Source organism: Sphaeramia orbicularis, chromosome 5, assembly GCF_902148855.1.
Source record: "Sphaeramia orbicularis chromosome 5, fSphaOr1.1, whole genome shotgun sequence".
Lineage (NCBI taxonomy): Eukaryota > Metazoa > Chordata > Actinopteri > Kurtiformes > Apogonidae > Sphaeramia > Sphaeramia orbicularis.
The window spans coordinates 58,474,288-58,496,907 of NC_043961.1; the positions used below are offsets into that span (position 1 = coordinate 58,474,288).

General features: G+C 37.5%; 1 protein-coding gene across 3 annotated transcripts in view; it reads left to right on the top strand.

The window, feature by feature from the left end:
• The window catches only part of rnf123 (ring finger protein 123), a 276,643-nt gene that overhangs the window by 25,785 nt on the left and 228,238 nt on the right, over nt 1-22,620 (top strand). For all 3 annotated transcript variants that reach the window (XM_030134087.1, XM_030134086.1, XM_030134088.1), the window contains exons 19-24: nt 450-521; nt 2,370-2,490; nt 6,245-6,346; nt 15,127-15,227; nt 17,705-17,897; nt 19,555-19,700. In XM_030134087.1, coding sequence (XP_029989947.1) covers nt 450-521; nt 2,370-2,490; nt 6,245-6,346; nt 15,127-15,227; nt 17,705-17,897; nt 19,555-19,700 — 735 coding nt within the window. The remainder of the gene's footprint in view (nt 1-449; nt 522-2,369; nt 2,491-6,244; nt 6,347-15,126; nt 15,228-17,704; nt 17,898-19,554; nt 19,701-22,620) is intronic.

The following is a 22,620-nucleotide window of genomic DNA, read 5'->3' on the forward strand; positions in this document are numbered from 1 at the left end:
CCGTATTATTGTATATGCTTGGTTGGAGGCTGTGATAGCTCTGAGAAATGGGAAAAGACCTATCTGATTAAATGCTAAGATTGTGGATCCACAACTTTGTGACTTGGTTCAATTTATTTACTTAGCAAACTCTCCACTTAATTAAAAAAAGACCTCAAGAGGTTTTCACTTCTGATCTCAGCGTTGGTGTTGGTTCATCAGGTTTCCGCGGCTGTAAACGAAGCTTTTGTGATTCATTATCACTAACTTGTGTTTCATTAACGTCTGCTGATGCCAATGCCCATGGTAATGGGGCCTGTCCCTTCTTGATCTTCAATCTTTTCTGCTTCATTGTCCTCTTTTATCTCATTCGTCGTGTCTGAATTATGTCGGGTTATGTCTTGGGTATGGGAAGCTGCTCCAACAATAACATCTCTGTCTCATAAGGTTTCTTTTATTGTCTCTGTCAGGGTGAAGCCTCCCGATACATCTTCCTGAATAAATTCAGGAAGTTTCTTCAAGAAAATGCAAGCAACAGAGGGGTAAGAAGACAGTGAATATTTGTCGTCTCAAATGGCATTAAGAAGTGACTTTTTAAAACCTTTGTCCTCAGAAATGTATCTCAAAATGACGGTTTTATTAAAATGCTATTCACAACTGAATGAGAAGCTGAACTGAATGAGCATTATTTAAATGTGGTGTTTTATAGACAAAATATATATAGACAAAAGTATTGGGACACGTTGAATTCAGGTGTTACTTTTCTAATGGGGGTCTAGGCTACAAAATAATAATGACAAGTGTCATAATATAGTTGTGATAAATATCATTGCATCGTTTAGTTTTGTTTAAATTATCATCTTTGCTTCCAAAATGCCTCAGAAGTGGTTTTTACTTAATTTCTCTCAACACTGATTTTTGTTTTGTGTTGTTTTTTTTATCTATGACTATGATTTGAAATGTTATACCTCTAAATTTCTAAAATATTTTTTGTGCTTTGACAGTAGATAATAATTTTCTACCGCAACTAACCATTTTTCCACATCTCACTTAAAGTCTTTGCTTAAAGTTTAGTGGGAGAAAAATCTTCCTTTAACCCTTTCATGCACGAATGACAACCATAGTCAAGATTTTTTTCTTTCTTCTTGTTTTTATCCCCCCTTAGGCATGAAAATAAAAGCAACTGAGTTTTTTTTAATGAAGTTACAAAAATGTCCAATGCATTTAATTTTTGAAGTAAAGAAACGTGTTTAAAACCCAATATCAGAAAGTGAGATAAAAACAAATGAAAAGATTTTAGGCCTACTAATCTGATGTTTTCTCACATTTTAACATATTGTACTGCTAGTTATTACTCACTCCATGGAGGTAATATGCAAAAAAAAAAACAAAAACAAACAAACTTTTTGTCTAACAAATAACAAGTGATTTACACTAAAACATGTTAATGCAGATCAGGTTTATCAAGTACAGCAAAGTTACAGTAATGGGATGAATTGCAGTTTATGGGATGATGTATAAGTGTCCACTGTGTTGGCCTATGTGAACTAAAACAACAAAACCCATGAATATACAAGAGAAAAGCTGTAGAATAGCTGTCCACTGTAGTGACCACTATGCATGAAAGGGTTAAACTTTAAGGAAATATTGATTTTTATAAACTATATGGACACAAATATTGGGACACATCATGGCTACAGCTGTAAGATGTCCTGTTCGTGCTGATTTGAAATAGAAACATCAATTTGCCTCAGAAACAGGACAAAAAAAGGGAGTGTTGTTATCTATAAGTAAAACATATATGACTGTAATTGCACAAATCCTTTTTTAACTCATAAAGACCCAAACATCCACCACTAACCAAAAGCATCTACTGATCTAAAATGTTTAATAACTGCTGATCCACTAATCCTATCAATAATGTAAATACTGCAGGTAAAATGCAGTTTCTCAGCTTTTGACTGCCATCGGATAAGACCCATTTGGACGTTCAGAAGTTCTGTAGTGAACGTGGAAACACAGTCATCTTCTACAACATTCATCAATCATCAATAACACCCTTGTTTGACTGCTGACAGTGGTTGTAGACCCTTGTTTTTATGTTCTGTTAATGATGTATTTGAATGATATATGTACTTTTTCTTCATTTTTTTTTCTGATTTGATCTAATTACCTGTGAATTTACTCTGAGCTTTTATGAACACATACATGGGTAGTAAATTAAATGTAGAAAAATACCTGATTTTCACTGAAAAATACACAATGCAGATGATAACATCATGATAAATGGTCAAAAATCACTTGGGAAAGACAGAAAAAAATCAGTTGGAAGTTGTCTTTAAGGGTTACTCGATCTGTCTGTGATGTTTAACTATGTGTCATTTTCACAGCACCCTACAGCTCTGTGCCCTCCTGAATACATGGTGTGTTTCCTTCACCGACTTATAACGGCTGTAAGGGCCTGTTGGGATGAAGGCAAACGGAAGAATCCAGGCAGCATCAATAGTGAAGGTACGAGAAAAAGTCGCAGAATGCAATTTCTTTAACAGACCGAACATCATGTCTTATTTGCCAAATCACAAAGTCACGTCTGACAAATCTACAACAGGGCAGAAACGCCCACTACCTTAAAAACCCCTTTAGCCCTATCAGCCCACCCGCGGGCCGAAAAAATGATATTAATATTCATCTACTATAAAAATATAATAAATCAGGACAATGGATGTTTTTTTCAACTTTTGCTCAAAGTTTAGACCCTAATGTTAATAAAAGTACATCAAAAGTGTACTTTAGTGCAAACTTTAATGTTCAAACATGATTTTTAATCTTTGTGGGGTGAAATATGCGCTATTAAAAATCTCCGACACGAACAATTAATTTATGCATATCATCGTCAATCCAGCCAAAAAAAAACAGGCGAGGATAAAAAATTCTAATTTCTCTTTTAGTTTGTTAGTTTACTCAGGCATAGTAATAGATACAATATTTTAGACAATGGGAATAGATTCTGTGAGGTCTCTAAATATCCATAGACACCAAGAACATCCATATGAACCTTATTATTGTAAGTATTATAAGTAATTCTTCATTTATTTTGGGTATGTCTTTTTAGGCGTTTTTCCCCTGAAAATATGGTCAGGGTTAAACAGGTTAATTAAACAAAACAGAACAACTACAAATTGTTATACCTACCCTTATTTAACTTGTTAGTACTAAATATTACTCTACATAACTGGGCAGGGGCTGTTACAAAACTACAGTCGCGGAAACAATTATTAGACCACCCTTTTTTCCTTAGTTTCTGTTCATTTTAATGCCTGGTACAACTAAAGGTACATGTACTTAATATTGATTACACTCATAAAAGACACAAATGAGCAGGGATCGAAACGTATATTAGAATAGAATGTCTATAATGAAGGGAATTAATTAAAGGCTTGTTGTTCTCTGTGAACAGCAAACAACGACAAAACTAAAGTGCAGTTACTTTATTGTGTAACTAGATACAGTTGTGGAAAAAGTTATTAGACCACCCCTTGTTTTCTTCAATTTCTTGTTCATTTTAATGCCTGGTACAACTAAAGGTACATTTGTTCAAACAAATATAATGATAACAACAAAAATAGCTCATAGTAGTTTAATTTCCGAGCTGATATCTATCCATTTTCCATGTTTTCTTGATAATAACCAAAATCACTTCAGTTCTTACATCAGTACCTGTGTCATTGTACTGACAAAAACAGTGCTTTTAGGCATTCCATGTTTTCTTTTCTGTCTGTTTTAGTCACATGATACACACAGGAGTTCGTACTTGATTGCATAACCATTGTTTTAAATGACTTTTGATGGTCTCATAGTTTTTTCCGCGACTGTATATGCCTCATTGTTATTTACTTATGATTAAAATGGCACTATTAGTTGCTGTCGACATGGTTGAACCCACAGCTGAGCCCTTCAGCTCCACAGATATTTTGAGCATCATAAATTACCCTTCAGGCCCTACTTGAAAGCTCCAGGGCCATGACTGCCACCTCTGTGTAAGTGTGTGCAGAGTGAATGTGTACGTGTCTATTGGTGAGTGTGAATTTTTGACATTGCTTTTCTGTCCACTTAACTAAGTCTATATTTGCATTTTCCTCATTTCTGGTCATCACTCCTGGGATCGGTCTCGTGATGATGTAAAATAGAAACAAGGACGATTAAGTTCCATCCACATTTACGGCTCTTGAATTGCAATTAGGACTGTTTATGATGTGCCAGCTTTTGCTCTCTATCTGCCCTCATTCCATTCTCACCCATTATCTCTGCCTGTTGGACTTTCTTTTATGCTCTGCTCGTTTCCTTTCCCTCTGGCGTATTTTTTCTTTTGTACTTGCCTTTTTTCTCAGTCTGTTTTCATCACTTTTGTGTATTCAATTTTCTCTCACCTATATCTCGTTGTGTATCTATCTTTCATCCCTTTGTCCCACAGTCCATTTCACTACTCATTTCACTGTTCACCCCATCTTTTTTTGTACCTCTGCTTCTTCTTTTCCAAAGCATCCCTAGTGTTTTTGTCAGATTTCACATCTAATCCACTTCTAGGTCTCACTGGCCGTGTCCAGACATTGCATTAACATCTGCTCTGTGATGTCCGAATACAACTGGCCAGCTCCAGATGTCTGTTAACATCTGGTGTCAGAGTATCTCTAGATGCAGCTCGAACGATCACTTCTAATCAGAACTGATTTCCTCACTTGATATGCAAATAAAGAAGCTCATCTTTGCCATTTAAATCTGTTTAATTCTGTTTTATGGTAGTGTTTCCTAAATTGAATGCTGCAGAAGCTTTTAAGGAGGAGTGTTTCTGCCTACTGCTGATATGACAAGTTTAGCAAGAATTGAATCTTAATACATATTTTTCTGAATTTGTATTTGATTATTTATTTATTTTTTTTCTTAGTTTAGTTTATTTCGAATATGCAACAAAACAAAGCCATCTTACTTAGTCCTTAGAAATAAAACAGTAAGAAGTCATGGGAAAAAAACAACTTATACATATACATGGAAGCAAAGTATGACTTCATTTGCACAATCGAAAAGGAGTGGGAGGAAATATAATTTATTTAATCCCACTCCTTCTCCACACAACAGTCTATCCTTTAGCTTCATATCAGCAGAATATATGAAAAATCACGTCCCTTATATCTCTTATGAGTAATTAACCTCACTTATCCTCACATACACGTACATATACACCGATATTGATATACCAGAAAAGTAAATAAATAAGTACATATTTTATTTATTTAGTTGCACATCATAAAACAGTAAGAGAAAAATAAAAAGAACAACATTCAAACAAGTAACATCATTGTGCAGGAGAGGATAGAAGCCAAAAAAGGCTTATGTAAAATACCTCCCCGGAAATAAACAATACACCTGAAAAAAAAAAGAGAAAAAAGAATTAAAAATACGATATAACTGAAATAATAAACTAAGGTAAAAACAATAAAAAGGCAAATGAAATTACAAATCATCAAATACAAATCAAATGATATGCAGCCTTACATTTTTTCATAAATTAGAGTCCTTTTCAGATGCTTTTTAAATAATGATAAAGATGATGTTGATTGAAGTTCAGGTCGTAGATTATTCCAAAGATAAATCCTTGAAGGCAACACAAATGAATACACAGTAAAGTAAACAATAAGACAAAGTAGACAACAACAGCAATCAAACAAAACATAACAATAAGCAAACACACAAAAAAAAAAACCCAAGGAACAAATGAAATAAGACAAGACAGAATAGTAATATAACTTAAGTATTAGGATCCTGTATCTTTGTACTAGGACCAGACCATTTGTTTATATACCAGTTTAAATCATTGGATATTTTGGCAATGCTTGTGTTGGATATCCAGAGCGTTCCAAAGTTTCACTCCACTTTTTATCTTTACTGTCTGTGGCTATTCTGTTTCTTAACGGAGGGGAAAATGTGGCGATTGCGTAATGTCATTCGGGCGAGCTTACGCAGCATCATATGTATTAGGCGCTCTTGATACATCTCTGTGAGCTTTTTGAAAAATTTGGACATCTATAGAAGTTTAATATGAAACCATCGACACGCTAGACAGAGCACATCAGCTGAGTAGGCAATCCTTCAATGCATACCGAGATGCATTCATCTTTAAATTACTTAGAGAATGTGGACGAAAGCATCCCAGAAAAGGGCCTTTGTTACTTCCCTCTGTGTTCACTCGCCCTCTGTGGTTTCTCCACAGAAGCCTACGTTCCTCCCCAGCTCTTCTACAATGGGAAGGTGGACTACTTTGACCTGCAGAGACTCGGCGGCCTCCTTTCTCATTTGAAGAAGACTCTCAAAGGTTGGTACAGCAAAGAAAATGTCGGGTTTCACCTCACAGAAAATGTATAATCAGGTACAGAAGACACGCTAAGTCGAGTTTTTATCGCTATTGTAGCAATTATATGTCGAAGTTCTTATCAACTGACGATCAAAAGAGCGTTAAAGCGTCTCTGAACCTAAATAAAAGACTATTGACAGAGAGCTAAGCTGATTAAGCTATAAGTTGTTTACTGCTTGGTGTTGCTGAGCTCCACTAGAGGGAGGAATTGCTTTCCCCTGTTAGAAAAACATACACACCACACACTCTGTTTCTAAGTTTGTGCACTGACATATACAGAATCAATGATAGCTTTCTGTTTTTATCCTTAATAAAAGATATTTATGCGGTATATTTTCAGAATTTTCTTTTTCATGTTATTTCTGAGAATATAAATATTAGTATCAAGTTGTGACAGAAAAATTCTGAGATACCACCTAAGAATCAAGACAGAGTCACAGGATTCTGGAATCAGAAGACTTTACTTGTGGCAAGGAGTCAAGTACACACAACAAGATGCAGCAGTTGACTGACTAACACCAGGAAGTCTAAGTTCGTATGAAAGAATATGGATAATACTACCATTGGTCCAAATGTCCAAACATAATGACGTTGATAAAGTTCACCATTGGCTTAAGTATCCAAAACATGGTGATGCATAGGTTCAGTGACCGCGTTTGTACTCTTCTCCCACCTACACTATGGCGTGATCTCCCCAAGGGCAGCAGAACGCTTTGGCCCTGTACTGGCACCACGAGACAGAAAACATGTAGATCAGGGGTCTCAAACATGCGGCCCGGGGACCAAACGCGGCCCACCAAAGGGTCCAATCTGGCCCCTGGGATGAATTTGTGAAATGCAAAAATTACACTGAATATATTAACAATCAAGGATGTTAAAATCATTTTAGGTCAATTCAATCTGAAGTGGGTCAGACCAGTAGAATACTATCATAATGACCTATAATAATGAAAAAAGCTAATTTTTCTCTTTGTTTTAGTGTAAAAAAAAAAAAGAAAAAAGGAAAATTACACAAAAATTTATACATTTACAGGCTAGCGTTTTACAAAAATGTGAACAACCTGAAATGTCTTAAGAGAAGTATGTGGAATTGTACCAATATTCTGCTTGTTACTGAATGTTTTGTGTATTTGTAGATCCACTGTGATCTGTAAGTTGTGATAAAAATGATAAACAAAGGCGTAATATTGTTAAAATTGCACTTATTTTTCAGGTTGTTCATATTTGTTCAAGTACAGTTCGTAGATGTAAACATTTTCATTACGGAATTTTATTTATTTTTCACTCAGAAACATAGAGAAAACTTTGGAGTTGATATTATTTCTAAGTTCTTATCTGATTATTTATATTATTTTACTGGTCTGGCCCACTTTAGATCATATTTGGCTGTATGTGGCCCCGGAACTAAAAAGAGTTTGACACCCCTGCTTTACAGGTTTTTGCTCCCAAAGTGCACCAGAATGCACCTAAGAGCATACAGAATGAAATGCTCAGAAAAGTTCAGTTGTTTTTTTTTCTTTCCTCACTGTTTAATAGATTTGATGGATCTGGAGTCCACAATCCAGTTTCCTAAAGAGACAGGCCGGCATGCAAATGATGAGTTTAGAAAAAAGAAAGAAAGTACTGATTTTGTTTTTCGACACGGAAGTGCTGCTGCGTTTGCATACCGGCTAACTGTCAAAGTGAAGAACCGAAGCACTATGTTTGCCTGTCGTTGTCAGCAGATGTGCCAGACAGGTGTGTAATGTAGATTGATAATGCCTCAGCAGTCTCACCACACTGGCAATATGCTGTTCATTCAGTGCCAGAGAAGACTGAGTGGCACGGCTGGAATCAATTACCTGCTACAGCGGGTAATTCATTTCGATTTTTTTCCTGAGAGGTAGGACCTGGTCTTCAGTTTTATTTAGAGAAGCGAGGTGGGAGGTTTGTGAGCGCTGTTATAACATGTCCTTCCGCAGTCACTGATCTTAAATGAAAGGGAAAAAGGGGTGAAGAGAGCAAAAAACATTCTGCCCCTGCAAATCTAAACTTTGCTTCAACTCTCAGCTTCAGCTGTCATCAAGGCTCCTCGATCGAACAGAGCTTCCTATAAATAGCCATGTTTTGTTTTATGATCAAGGAGATGAGCACTATCGCGTAATGACAGTGCTTTTCTGCAGTCTATTTTTAGTTAATTGGTCGACTCAGCGGTTGCAGAATGTCAAACCCAGCATCTGTTTATTCATTTGTCAATTTAATGTTTGTGAAGCAATTTCATGGTTTGTAATATTGAAATCTGTATCATTATCTTATTAGCTCATTAGTCTGTGATCCTAACAGGGTTTTCGGCTCGTTTTGGCTCCGAGTTGTTAAACATAGAGGGGATATCAGACACTAGCCACCTTGTTCATTCTGGTCTCATTGTGATTCCGGCTGAGTTTAGCGGGTTGTGAAATGGGTCGCCTCATGCACAGGAAGTTGGATTACCTCATTACTGACTTTGAACTGTTGCCCTCGAATAAAGTAACTTCTATACTTTAAAGATTGAGATTAAACGACGGTGTCTGAAGCGGAATGTGGGTTGGGATAAATGTTTGTTCTCTCAAAACAAGGCCAAGTGGATGGTAGTTGTTGGATCTTGGTGGCCTAGTTGCTTATCGCACAAACAACAGGCTAATGCCCTCATTTAGAGTTTAGCCATACAGAATGCGGTTTGCGTCCTCCTGGGAATTTGGACGTCTCCCTTATCATATAACGATTCTTGATTCATTCAGATAGAGCATGTTCTACACTCGGCCCCATGACTCACAATCAGAACACTCGCACCAAAACCATTAGTCTGGTTGCAACTCAGCGTAGACGAGTGACTGTTCAAATCACTCTGTGGGGGTTTGATTTTTTTTTTTTTGTCTTCTTCTTCTCCTGCTAAAAAGAACATTGTCCCAGCAGGAATGTGGTGTTTGACCTTGTCCCTCTACTAGATGGATGTGGTCTGCCGGTCCTTAGCGATGTCTGTCTGCCATGCTAATAAATATCCGAGTCATGTTCTGTGTGGGAGTCTGTCACTAACAAATGGAACCTGCACACGTTTCGTTGCTTTATTTATCATGAGCTCTTTTGACTGTGGTCAGTTTTATTTAGAAAAGAGCTGTCTCTTGATTTTTAATAGGGACTTTAGATGACATTTTCTAAACTTGACTAGAAGAGCTTTTATGTGGTTATTTTTACGTATCATACAGTAGGGGTGTCAAACTCATTTTTGTTCAGGGGCCACATTCAGCTAAATTTGATCTGAAGTGGGCCGAACCAGTAAAATAATAACATAATAATATATAAATAATGTCAACTCCAAAATTTTCTCTATGTTTTAGAGTAAAAAAAGTAAAATTAAACAATGAAAATTTTTACACCTACAAACTATCCTTTCAAACAATGTGAATAACGTGAACAAACTGAAACAGTAAGTGTAATTTAACAATATTCTGCCTCAGTTTATCATTTCCACATGTTCATTATAACTTACATATCACAGCGGGGTCTACAAATACACAAAACATTTAATATCAGGCAGAATATTGTTAATATCGTACTTACTTCTCTTAAAACATTTCAGGTTGTTCATATTTGTTCAGGTTATTCACATTTTTTTGTGAAATTATACTTTGTTTTAAATGTAATTGTAAATACATGAAAATATTTACATTTACTAAGAGAAAAAATTTGGAGTTGTGAGTATTTCTAGATTATTATGGTAGTATTTTACTGGTTTAACCCACTTGGAATTGAATTGGTGTGAATGTGGAACCTGAACTAAAAGGATTGTTAATATCTTAGTGTAATTTTTGCATTTCACAACTTCATCCCAAGGGCCGGACCGGACCCTTTGGCGGGCTGGATTTGGCCCCCGGGCTGCATGTTTGACACCTGTGTCATACAGCATGTGCAGCAGCTCATTATCAAGTATTAACAGTACATTGTATCTGTGTAAAGTGAGGGAGATGTTAGCATTTCAAGGGGTCTTATTTAGCTACCCCCACTTTTATTAGTCTTTGGTTCATTTATTTGTGTATTTGATCCCTAATAGTTCAAAAAGTTTGAATTTGAACCTTCCAGATGCTGCAAAGCTATCTTTATATTCATTCCGGCAAAAATTGAGTGGATTTCTACAACTCGTTTCAATTCCTTCTTAATTTGTTACGTTTTATAACTAGTTACATTTGCACATATAAGGTCAAGTCTTCCAACGAACATTTCTCTGAGTACGCCATAATTGTTTATCAGCAGCAGCGGTTGTAGTCCATACTGAAAATACGTCCAAACCTCAAGTCGATTACCGTTCTTTCCAGGCTATAAGCCACACCTGAATATAAACCGCACCTGAATATAAGTCACAGGTGTCCACGATGTAACATGAGATATTTACACAGAAAGATGGTAAACAGACAGATTATTTAAATATTTATTTCTATGCCTTAACTGCTTTTTTCCAAACAGTGCCTGTAACACGGCAGTAAAACGGCAGGAACACGGCTGGTTCAAAAACCCAGAAAAGTCATTGATCGCTATCTTCATCTTCCTTCTGCGCATTGAAACCACTGAAGTCGTCTTCTTCAGTGTTGGAGTTGAACAGCCTCAGAAGGGCTCAGTCACACACCTTCTCAGTCTCTCTTCCATTGTCTCTTTCAGTGGCACTTTGGTGCCGCAGCTCTATTTCCTTCTTGGACAGTCAGATCGATTGCTTTTAACTTAAAGGCTGCATCATATGCATTTCTTCAAGTGTTTTCCATGATGAGGATTTGTCCATGACACATAGAATGATTGTTAAGTTAAGCTTAAAACTTCTCCCCTTCGTCACCTCTTCCACCTGTCTGTCTCGCTTTTGTGCTTCCTGCTAGAGCGCCTCCTGGAGGCCGTTAGCCTGTACAAATCTACACTTGAGCTGCGTCGTTGTATAAGCCGCAGGGTTCAAAGCGTGAGAAAAAAGTAGCGGCTTATAGTCCGGAAAGTACGGTACCTAAAATGTCCAGTTGTTGGTTGTATTAACGAACACAAGCGTCTGAACAGGACAGAGCAGCACAGTCAAAAACCTGGAGGGGGTGGGGCGTGAAGTGGCTCATATGGATTTAAAGGGCTAACACTCAAAACGAACATTCTGGTATCATTACTCAAAAATATAGTTGAATATGGACCTGTGGAGTTGAATTAATGAAGAATTCTGACCCAAGCAGAGCATTTACAGTTTATGCAGACCACAGGTAAATGTTTGAAAATGCATAATTCTATTTAAAAAAAAAAGCAAAATATCACTCCTTTATGTGTTTGAAAATAGTGTTCATTTTCCTTTTAGCAGAAATTCCTTAAGGTTAAATGTCATATAGTGTGCATATGCAGAATTAAACAGTACAGCAGTTGATTGAAGATGCACAAACAGCATATTGTATCCTCTGTTCTTCAAGTTTAAGACTGTTTCACATGGATATTACCAGAAAATCTACACACGTCAGCATGTAGGCTACTTATTTTTTAAAAGCAAATCCTCTCCAGGTAATTGTTGCACACAAAATTTACTCTTGATGTCTTTGTAACTAACAGCTACACTGGCTGTGTGAGTGAATGTATTTACAGGACCTGAAAGCACAAACCTAAGTGTAGGCCAGTGTGTATTCACACTCTGTACGCCTTTCATTTATTTCTTTAGCCCATACACTCCTGCTTGCTCTTTCATGCTCTCACTCCTCGAGCACTCTCAGCATCTCGGCTTTCTATTGATGCCCGTCTCTCCTTCCCATTTAATGCCTCACAGTTTTTTTTAGTCACTTTTTTTCCCTTTGCAAACTTGCAGTTTTCTCTTTTTTTTTTTCTCCCTTCTCTCCCTCAGTTCTGCACTTCTGTCATTGGTTTTTTCTCATCAGGATTCCAGGCAAGCACACACGCTTCTCTACCTGTATACAATCGAGGCTTGATTAACGCTCCTCATCATGTGCCTCTGTACAGCTCCAGGTCATTCATCACTCTCTAGCTGCTCTCCTGATGTTGTGTCATCTGTTGTTAACTAGGCGTGACCTCATTTATTGATTAGGTTACGTATCAATTTGATTGAACACCAGGCAAGTCTTTTCCATCTGCATAAAGTCCACATGAGAGGAAGCTAGTGGTGAGAAGGAGTGTTTTGTGTCTGTTGTGTTTATATTAAACGAGGTCATATTTTGCTAAACCCACTTTTATTAGTCTGTGGTTCATTTATTTGTGTATTTGGACCCTAATAGTTCAAAAAGTTTGAATTTGAACCTTCCAGGTTCTGCAAAGCTATCTTTATATTAATTCTGGCAAAAATTGAGTGGATTTCTACAACCCCTTTCAATTCTTGCTTAATTTGTTACGTTTTATAACTAGTTACGTTACAATGTTTGCACATATAAGGTCCAGACATAATTGTTAGCAGCAGCGGTTGTAGTCCATACTGAAAATATGTCCAAACTTGGAGCCAGTTACCTAAAATGTTCAGTTGTTGGTTGTATTTACAAACACAAGTGGCTGAACAGGACAGAAAGCATGTTCAACAACCTGGAGGGGCCGGGGCCTGAAGTGGCTCATGTGCATTTAAAGGGCCAGCGCTCCAAACCACCTTTCTGGTGTCATTACTCAGAAATAGGGTTGAAGATGGACCTGTGGAGATGGATGGATGGATGGATGGATGGATGGATGGATGGATGGATGGATGGATGGATGGATGGATGGATGGATAGATAGATAGATAGATAGATAGATAGATAGATAGATAGATAGATAGATAGATAGATAGATAGATAGATAGATAGATAGATAGATAGATAGATAGATAGATAGATAGATAGATAGATAGATAGATAGATACTTTATTAATCCCGAGGGAAATTCAAATATTCAGCAGCCTTTGACTGTGGTCAGTTTTATTAGAAAAAGGCTTTCTCTTGATTTTTAATGTGGACTTAGAATTAGATTTTCTAAACTTGACAGGAAGAGCTTTTATGTGGTTATTTTTACATATCATACAGCATGTGCAGCAGCTCCTTATCAAGTATTAACAGTACATTGTATCTGTATAAAGTAAGGGAGATGTCAGCATTTAAAGGGGTCATATTTATCTAAACCCACTTTTAAACCCACAAGACTTCCGACAAACATTTCTCTGAGTACGCCATAATTGTTTATCAGCAGCAGCGGTTGTAGTCCATACTGAAAATATGTCCAAATTTTGAGCCAGTTACCTAAAATGATCAGTTGTCGGTTGTATTAACAAACACAAGTGGCTGAACAGGACAGAAAGCACGGTCAAAAACCTGGAGGGGGTGGGGTCATGTGCATTTAAAGGGCCAGCACTCAAAACCACCTTTCTGGTATCATTACTCAGAAATATTGTTGAAGATGGACCTGTGGAGTTAAATAGATAGATAGATAGATAGATAGATAGATAGATAGATAGATAGATAGATAGATAGATAGATAGATAGATAGATAGATAGATAGATAGATAGATAGATAGATAGATAGATAGATAGATAGATAGATAGATAGATAGATAGATAGATAGATAGATAGATAGATACTTTATTAATCCCAAGGGATATTTAAGTATTCAGCAGCTTTGCATACAGCACAAGAATACGAAAAACAGACAGACCAAAACAAAATAAAACAGGTGGGTTAGTAACCAGGTTGACATTAAGATTAGTATATATACTCTAGAAGACACTTGCTAAAGAACTCCCTCTAAAAGAGCTTCCTTTACAATACTGTAAATAAAGACTTCTGATTGTATTTACACATTTTAGGGCACAGTGATATAAAGTGAAACAGTGATTAAGAGATGAAGTAATGAAGAATTCAGACCCAAGCAAAGCATTTACAGTTTATGTAGACCATAGGGAAATGTTTGAAAATGCATAATTCCATTTAAAAAAGCAAAATATCACTCCTTTAATCTTTACTAAACACAGGCCAATGTGGGATTTATTTTAGTCCCAAAGCAACCATGCATTAAAAGATCTCTTGGGATTCCTCAGATTTTTTTTTTTTTTGTGTGTGTAGAAAGAAGACATGTAAAGTAGTTAGTTTTTACAGTACAGGAAGGTAAATTTATATTGCAGTCTCTGAAACTAAACAAGATAAGCTTTCTGTTCTCTTGTTTGTCTGGGTTTCTCTTCATGTATTTTGTATTAAAGGATGTGAGGTACACAGCATACTTCACCAACCCTCTAGTGATGAAAACTGAGAGGAATATAATGCCTGCTGGGAAAGTGTAAAATATTTTTTCATCTATTTTCTTGTCCAAAGTGCAGCAAAAGGTAAAGAAAGCATGTGGTGCTTTACATCAGTTTAATCTCTGAGCCATGTGGAAAAGCTACAGCAAAAACATCAGTTCTTTGCATTGATGATGTAAAGGCTGTTTGCTGTATTTGAAAAGTCTGAGCACGACGTCTGTTTCCGACTGATAAGAAATCCAGATGTGCTTTTAAACCTGTATTGTGTGAGGACTTCAGAGCTGTTCAGAATGATGTCAGCTTTTCTTTTCTTGTTCCTTTTTTTTTTCTTTTGTGTTCATTGATGTATTTTTTTTCATGTTTTGTTCTTGAGTTTTCCTTTGCAGACATAATGATGCAATCATGGATCAAACCTCAGTCTTTTCCAGTCAAACGTCAGCTTATCCTTCAACTCTTGAGCCCTGTGTGCAGAGAAGTAACAAATACAAAATATGAACATATATGTTTGTCGTTCACCAGATGATTTGGCCAGTAAAGCCAACATTATCATCGACCCTGCTGAGATCCAGGCAACGTCTATGGATGACCTGGATGAGGATGAGGAGAGCGGAGCAGCGCAGGTTTGCTGTTTCTTTTTCTATGAATGCTTTGGTGTATATCATATTTTTTATAGTTTGGATAAATTACCTTCTTTCTTATATCCAACAACTCTCATGTTTGGAAAGTATCAGTCAGACAGTCGTGAATTATGGATAAAATACTTACACCATACATTGAAAATTCTACTTCTTTGTATTTGGAATACAAATACAGTAAACCGTGCAATAAACCTGTGATGTCATCAGCATGTGCACAGCTGTAAATAGTGTATATAGCTTTCTTGATTGTGTTTATCTTGTTTTTGTGCTTCCTTGCTATTGTGTGCTTGTACTTAGCTGCTGTAAACCTGGAATATCCCCTTGTGGGACAAATAAAGTCTTATCTTATCTTATCTTGGAAAACAGTTTGCTTAGAAGTAAAAGTAGCTTGCAAATACCAGGTGTCCAAATAGACTCTGTACAATTTAACAAATTTATTACAAAAGCAAATGAACAGACAAACTTAGGGAAATTATTGCAAAATTCAAAGTAGATATTGTAGTTTTTTTTGCTTCATTTAATACTGTCATGGCCTGGAGGTTCTAACATATTTAACAGAGGACACAGGAGACAAAACGATTCAAATTGTGAAGTTCTTTATTTTTAGTTGTTGAAGTTAGGTGTTGATTTTTCCTATTTAACCCTTCACGTGCCCTAAAACAAAAAAAGAACCAAAGTTTCAAAAAACAAGGACCAAGGTGAGCCGGCCAACTTCACAAAAGGACAGTATGTGGGTCAGACCACCCCTGTACAGGACCATAGGCGCTGACCACATATCGCTACCCCTACCCTATCGAACACAACCCGCAACTAAGTCCTGTCAAAAAGAAAAACCGAAAACATGACGTCTGGACCCACCTGGTCAAACAAAAAGCAAAGGCTAACAAAAAGCGCTAAGGAACAGCCAACATGACACTTCAGATGTCCAATTTATAACCTCTGAGATCATGGGAAACTAATTGGCTGTTTACCAAAAGAACACGAAATACAAAATATAATACAAAAATGTTATTAAGGCAAAAATACCAATAAGGAGGGAGCAATGTTTACTTAACAAAATAAATAAAGTATTAAAGAAAAAACCCACAAAAGACAAAAAGGAAAAGGTGCACCAGAACATAACAAATACACCTCTAAATGGGCACCATTAGTTACATGAAGCACATCAAGACGGTGCTGGATTTCTTGCCATGTTCGTTGTATTATAGCCTTTATCCAACACTGTCTCTGTCTCCATAAATTTTTGTGCCATGCACAAATTGACAGAGGATGTCTTCCATACTTAATTTTGTAGTTTCACTAAGCATTTGATTTCGTGTCAATAAACCATGATACACATTGTGCCTTTTCTTGAGGTGTAGGTCTTGTTTAGGGGTTTATTCAACAGAACCTATTTTTTCAACAGGGTACCTGAAATACACAAATGCAATGTGATTAAAAACTTTGATAACCACTGAGTACTTAGAAAACATCTGATTAATAACACGTCTCATCAGGTACTTTTTAATAAATTTTTTCAATTGTAAAGAGACTTTGTGGACACCCTTATTTTCTTACTCTATATCAGGGGTGTCAAACTCCGGTCCTCGAGGGCCTGTATCCTGCATGCTTTAGATATTTCCCTCTTCCATCTCACCTGGAAGCCATTACATAGTTATCAGGCTTCTGCAGACCATGATGATGAGCTGGTCATTAATTGAACCAGGTGTGCTGGAAGAAGGAAATATCTAAAGCCTGCAGGATAGCGGCCCTCGAGGACCGGAGTTTGACACCTGTGCTCTATATGATTGGTGTAGGTATTTCTTTTTTTTTTTTTTTTTTTTACAGTTCTCTTGTTATTATGATTCACTTAACAATTCACCATTCTCATCCATTCATCTGAAAATTACATTGAATCACACAACAATACGTCTGTGACTCCACAGATAATACAGATAAGGATGATTGGTCCTTCCTCAGTAATAGAAAAGTTGTAATTTTTACAATACAAAAGGAACAAATTAGGAACTAAACTCCCTAGAACAGGAATGCTGGGGTACACATTTATGTTATTAAAAAAAAAAAAAAAAAAAAAAAAAAACATCGATCGAAACGGGTTAAAAAGGAAAAAGGGGTGAAATGGACTTAAGACATGACCTTAGACAAACGATGGTCGAACTGGTATGACATACCTAATCCATCTTTCCCATCTTTTCAAAAACAGACCTTGTTGTAATCTTATTGCAAAAGTAATTCTTTCCATCTTAAAAATGTCATAAATGATGTCAATCCACTGTCAGTCCTCCACTGTAGGTTTTTCTAGTTTTAACCACTTTCTTGTTATGGTTTTCCTGGTGTAGGTATTTCTATGCTGCTCCTGCATGGTGCCTTCTAGTGGAATTAAGGATATTACATTTTCTGATGGATCACTAACTTTTTTGTCTTTTGTTGGTTGTGTCACGCTTCACTGTAAATGACAGAGGCCATTCGGTGCTGCAGCTATGGGTGGAGCTCTGGCACGACCCAGCTGGTTGAGTTCTCCCACGCTGGGCCGGGCCAACCGCTTCCTCAGCACGGCTGCTGTCAGCCTCATGACCCCGAGGCGACCTCTAACACAGCCTGAAAAAGTCAAAGTTCGGACTCTTGCTGTGGAGCAACGGACTGAGGAGGACAGTACGTATTTCAAGATTTTTCTAACATACATTAACTGTTTTACACTGATCCGCAGAAGAAAGAGGCTTTAGCTGGTAAGTTTTTATGTAATTGGTTACCATGGTAACAACTATTGTCAGCTACTATTAAGACACTTGTTTGAGGACTTTCCAGCTGATGTCACATTACATAACTTTAATGACCTGTTCACACTCATATTTTCCTCTATCTTATGGTCCTTGTCCACATGTAAATGCTGTTTTAAGTCACAAAAATTGAGATTAACCCTGTAAAGCCTGAACCATCAAATTATTGACAGAAAATTCCAGTTATTTGAAACTGGAGCCTTTATTGGTCCTTCTGAACAACCCAAAAAATTATTTTTTCTAGTATCAATTTCCATGTATGAGTTTCAATTTTGCATCATATTTGATACATCTGGTCTCAAAGCTCAAATATTATTATTTTTGAACTAAGAAAAACATAAGGTAACACAAACATGTCTAACAGTTTGGTAATTCCTTTTCTAAATGGTCAAAGTTCTTCCTCCCTCCTCATTAATGACAGTCTTGTAGTGTCACTGGAAAGGCCTCTGGTGAACGAATTTCTCCCCCCTGGTGGATTATCTGTGTATTGCATGTATCTAATTGTGTACATCAAGTTTTTAAGAAAAAAAAAATCACACTGATCATGTAGAGGGCTTCAAAACTCATGTATCAGATATGATACGTTTGGCATTATAGGGTTAATTTAAATAACACAAACAAATATGACCTCAGTATGGAGCTTGCGTGTATCTGTATGGACTGGGAAAATGGAGACTTGAGAATGATGGCATCACACCCCATTTTGTGTAATGACAATGTTCCTGAAACATCAAATATAGGCGTATAAATAGTGTATGACCTGCAGTTGGTAAAGGTCAGCTGTATTATGGCGAAGTCCGCACTTCTACAACCCAAAGTAACACTTAATGTGAAAACTCATTTCTGCTGCTTCCCTTCAGGACAGATTAAAGCCTCTCTGTCTGCTACATCCAGTATTGTCCATGGTGTCCAGTTTGAAGTCCAACACAAACAATGGTTCATCTGACTGTTTTGTATCGGTTTCTACTTGTTAAACAAAGCTTATGTGGACAGAATTTATCTGAAAATATATGTGACAAAAATTTTCATATTGGTGTGGACAGGACGTAAAACTATCAAAAGACAATAAAGCCCTGAGTCACTACACTCAGAATGAGGTGGTTCTGTGTTTATTAAAGCTCAAGTGTGTCTGAGTATTCAGCCTCCCATTTGCCTTCTTGTTCTGCATTGATTTGATATTGTTATCGCCATTATTCTAAATCTTGGTGCAGTATGAGCACCCTATATGCTGCCGTCATTAGCAAAATATAATATTTTAAAAGCCCTCTTCTTTTCTTAAGGATCCAGCAATAAACAAATGATTGACTTAAGTTACTCAGACTGCATATGTCGCTCTAACAAGCTCAGAGCTGAAAAAAAAAGTGCCACAGAACAGAATATTATCCAGGAAATATAATCCCACACAATGGGATGGAAACCACCTACCACTGCTCTTACAGCTGTAAAGTGGCAGTGAAAGGCCAGAGTGCTCTACACCTGTCATTTTACTTGGCCAACTTTCTCTTTTCTTTGTTTATTTCTCAACTTTCTAGTCGAGGGAAGCCACGGTAATGACGGCCTGTTGCTAGGGCGACCGCTGGAAGAGCCAGATCAGCCAATCGCAGATAAATCCCTTCTCGAGATAGTTGATGGGATCGTGATGATGTACAACCTGAGCGTTCACCAGCAACTGGGAAAGGTCTGTTTCTGTTTATACTTACTGTTTTTAATTTGTGTTAGACCAAACCTGTCATTTCACAGTTACAACACACTCTTCTTTAAATAATATAGACCTAATATTAATCTATTGAGCTTTTGAGGCTCATATATACATAATGATAATGTATAATCTTTTTCTTGTGTTAGTTATTTGTTGTATGCTTCATTTCTTCCCCCCAAAACTTCACATTTACATAAGAAGTCACATTCTTTTTCTGGTCAATGAAACTCAGTAAGTTTCCAGTTTGACATTTTGATTTTGTTACCTACTGTACAAAATACACTAAAAGGAGCTTTTTTTTTACTCCAGTTCTTGACAGTCTTGCATTAAGACACCAAATATTAGAGTATATTATGGCAGGTGAATGTCTGTCATGATAGGAGCACAAAAGGTTAATGTTGCATATTTTATTCATATGGATGAATCTGACCTTCACATGGAAGCTCTAGTGTCTACTCTCACTGCTGCTCGGTGCATTTGGGTAAACACTGAGATGTGATTATTAGTCATTGTATCATCTGTTGCATGCTGACTGATCTGGGGTCCATTTATTCTACATGACTGCTGCTGGAATCTGCAGTGCATGATAGGTGTTTTAATTTTTTTTTTTTTTTTTTAGCATTACTGGCAGTGGGTAAAAATTTCATAATTAGTTTTTAGCATAATGTAATAGAAGTGGTTTGAGAGGATACAAGAAGGTGTTTTTCCACAGTTTGACTCCTACAGCTTTAATAATAGTACAGTGTTCAAAACATCATGGTTTCCCCAGCTAAACATTGTACTACATGGGATAGTCTTCTGTGTGTCTTTCTATTCAGATGGCTTAAATTGGATGATAGTTTCTCTACTTTCTCGATATCAGATGTCACCTTTGTCTGTCATACTTTAATACAGATCATACTTAGCCACCTTTTTCTATTACTTTTTTTTTATTTGAACAACCTTTACCAAAGGGAACTGGTTTTTGATTCATCTTTGAGTCTCTTTTATTGCAAACTGTCCAAGGGTTATTGAACTGCAGAGGAGAACTGCTCCTATTTCAGCTTCATGCTTCTTTGTTGTGTGTTTCAACTACAGAGTTTTTACTTTTGTTATATCGATGACATTTGCTCCTCTTTTTTTTTTTTTTTTTTTTTTTTTTTTTAGCTTGAAGTGTACATTAGAAAAAATTTATTTTAACACACACACACACACTGCTCAAAAAAAATTAGAGGAACACTTCGAAAACACATCAGATCTAAACGGGGGGAAAAATGATCTTGAATATCTTTCCTGATAATAAGTAGGTGATGTAGTAGTAACAAAATGATGCCACATAATTTGACAGAAATGAAAATGATCACCCTATAGAGGGGGGAAATCAAAGACACCTCAAAAATGAAAGTGAAAAAATGATGCAGCAGACTGGTCCATTCATCCCAAATGTCATTGTAGCAACTCAAAATGATTCTCAGTAGTTTGTGTGGCCCCCACGTGCTTGTACGCATGCCTGACAACGTCGGGGCATGCTCCTAATGAGATGACGGATGGTGTCCTGGGGGATCTCCTCCCAGATCTGGACCAGGGCATCACTGAGCTCCTGGACAGTCTGAGGAGCAACCTGGCGGCACCGGATGGACCTAAACATAATGTCCCAGAGGTGTTCTATTGGGTTTAGGTCAGGTGAACGTGGGGGCCAGTCAATGGTATCAATTCCTTCATCCTCCAGGAACTGCCTGCATACTCTAGCCACATGAGGTCGGGCATTGTCGTGGACCAGGAGGAACCCAGGTCCCACTGCACCAGCGTAGGTTCTGACAATGGGTCCAAGGATTTCATCCCGACACCTAATAGCAGTCAGGGTGCCATTATCTAACCTGTAGGGGTCTGTGCGTCCTTCCAGGGATATGCCTCCCCAGACCATCACTGACCCACCACCAAACCGGTCATGCTGAATGATGTTGCAGGCAGCATAACGTTCTCCACGGCATCTCCAGACCCTTTCACGTCTGTCGCATGTGCTCAGGTTGAACCTGCTCTCATTGGTGAAGAGCACAGGGCGCCAGTGGCGTAGTTGCCAATTCTGGTGGTTTATGGCAAATGCCAATCGAGCACTACGGTGCTGGGCAGTGAGCACTGGTCCCACTACAGGACGTCGGGCCCTCAGGCCACCCTCATGGAGCCTGTTTCTGATTGTTTGCTCAGAAACATTCACACCAGTGGCCTGCTGGAGGTCATTTTGTAGGGCTCTGGCAGTGCTCATCCTGTTCCTCCTTGCACAAAGGAGCAGATAGTGATCCTGCTCAGGGTTTAAGGACCTTCTACGGCCCTGTCCAGCTCTCCTGGAGTAACTACCTGTCTCCTGGAATCTCCTCCATGCTCTTGAGACTGTGCTGGGAGACACAGCAAACCTTCTTGCAATGGCACGTATTGATGTGCCATCCTGGAGGAGTTGGACTACTTGTGCAACCTCTGTAGTGTCCAGGTACCGCACCATGCTATCAACAGAGATGTTGATCCAAGCCAAATGAAAAACTACAGCAGTAGAAAGTCAGTCAGTAAAAAATCAGCCAAAAGAGATGAGGAGGGAAAAAAAGTATCAGTGGCCTCAACCTGGAAAACCATTCCTGTTTTGGGGGCTGTCTCATTGTTGCCCCTCTGATGCAACTGTTGTTGATTTCATTAACAACAAAGCAGCTGAAACTGATTAACAACCCCCTCTGCTACTTAACTGACCAGATCAATATCCCAGAAGTTTGACTGATAGGTTGCTATACTCTGATTAAAAAGTGTTCCTCTAATTTTTTTGAGCAGTGTATATATCCCAAAATAAGAGAAAGGTGGGACACTATGAAAAATAGTACCAAAGGTCCTGTAGTCCAACGGCATACTTAAAGACATTAATTGACATTCTATTCTG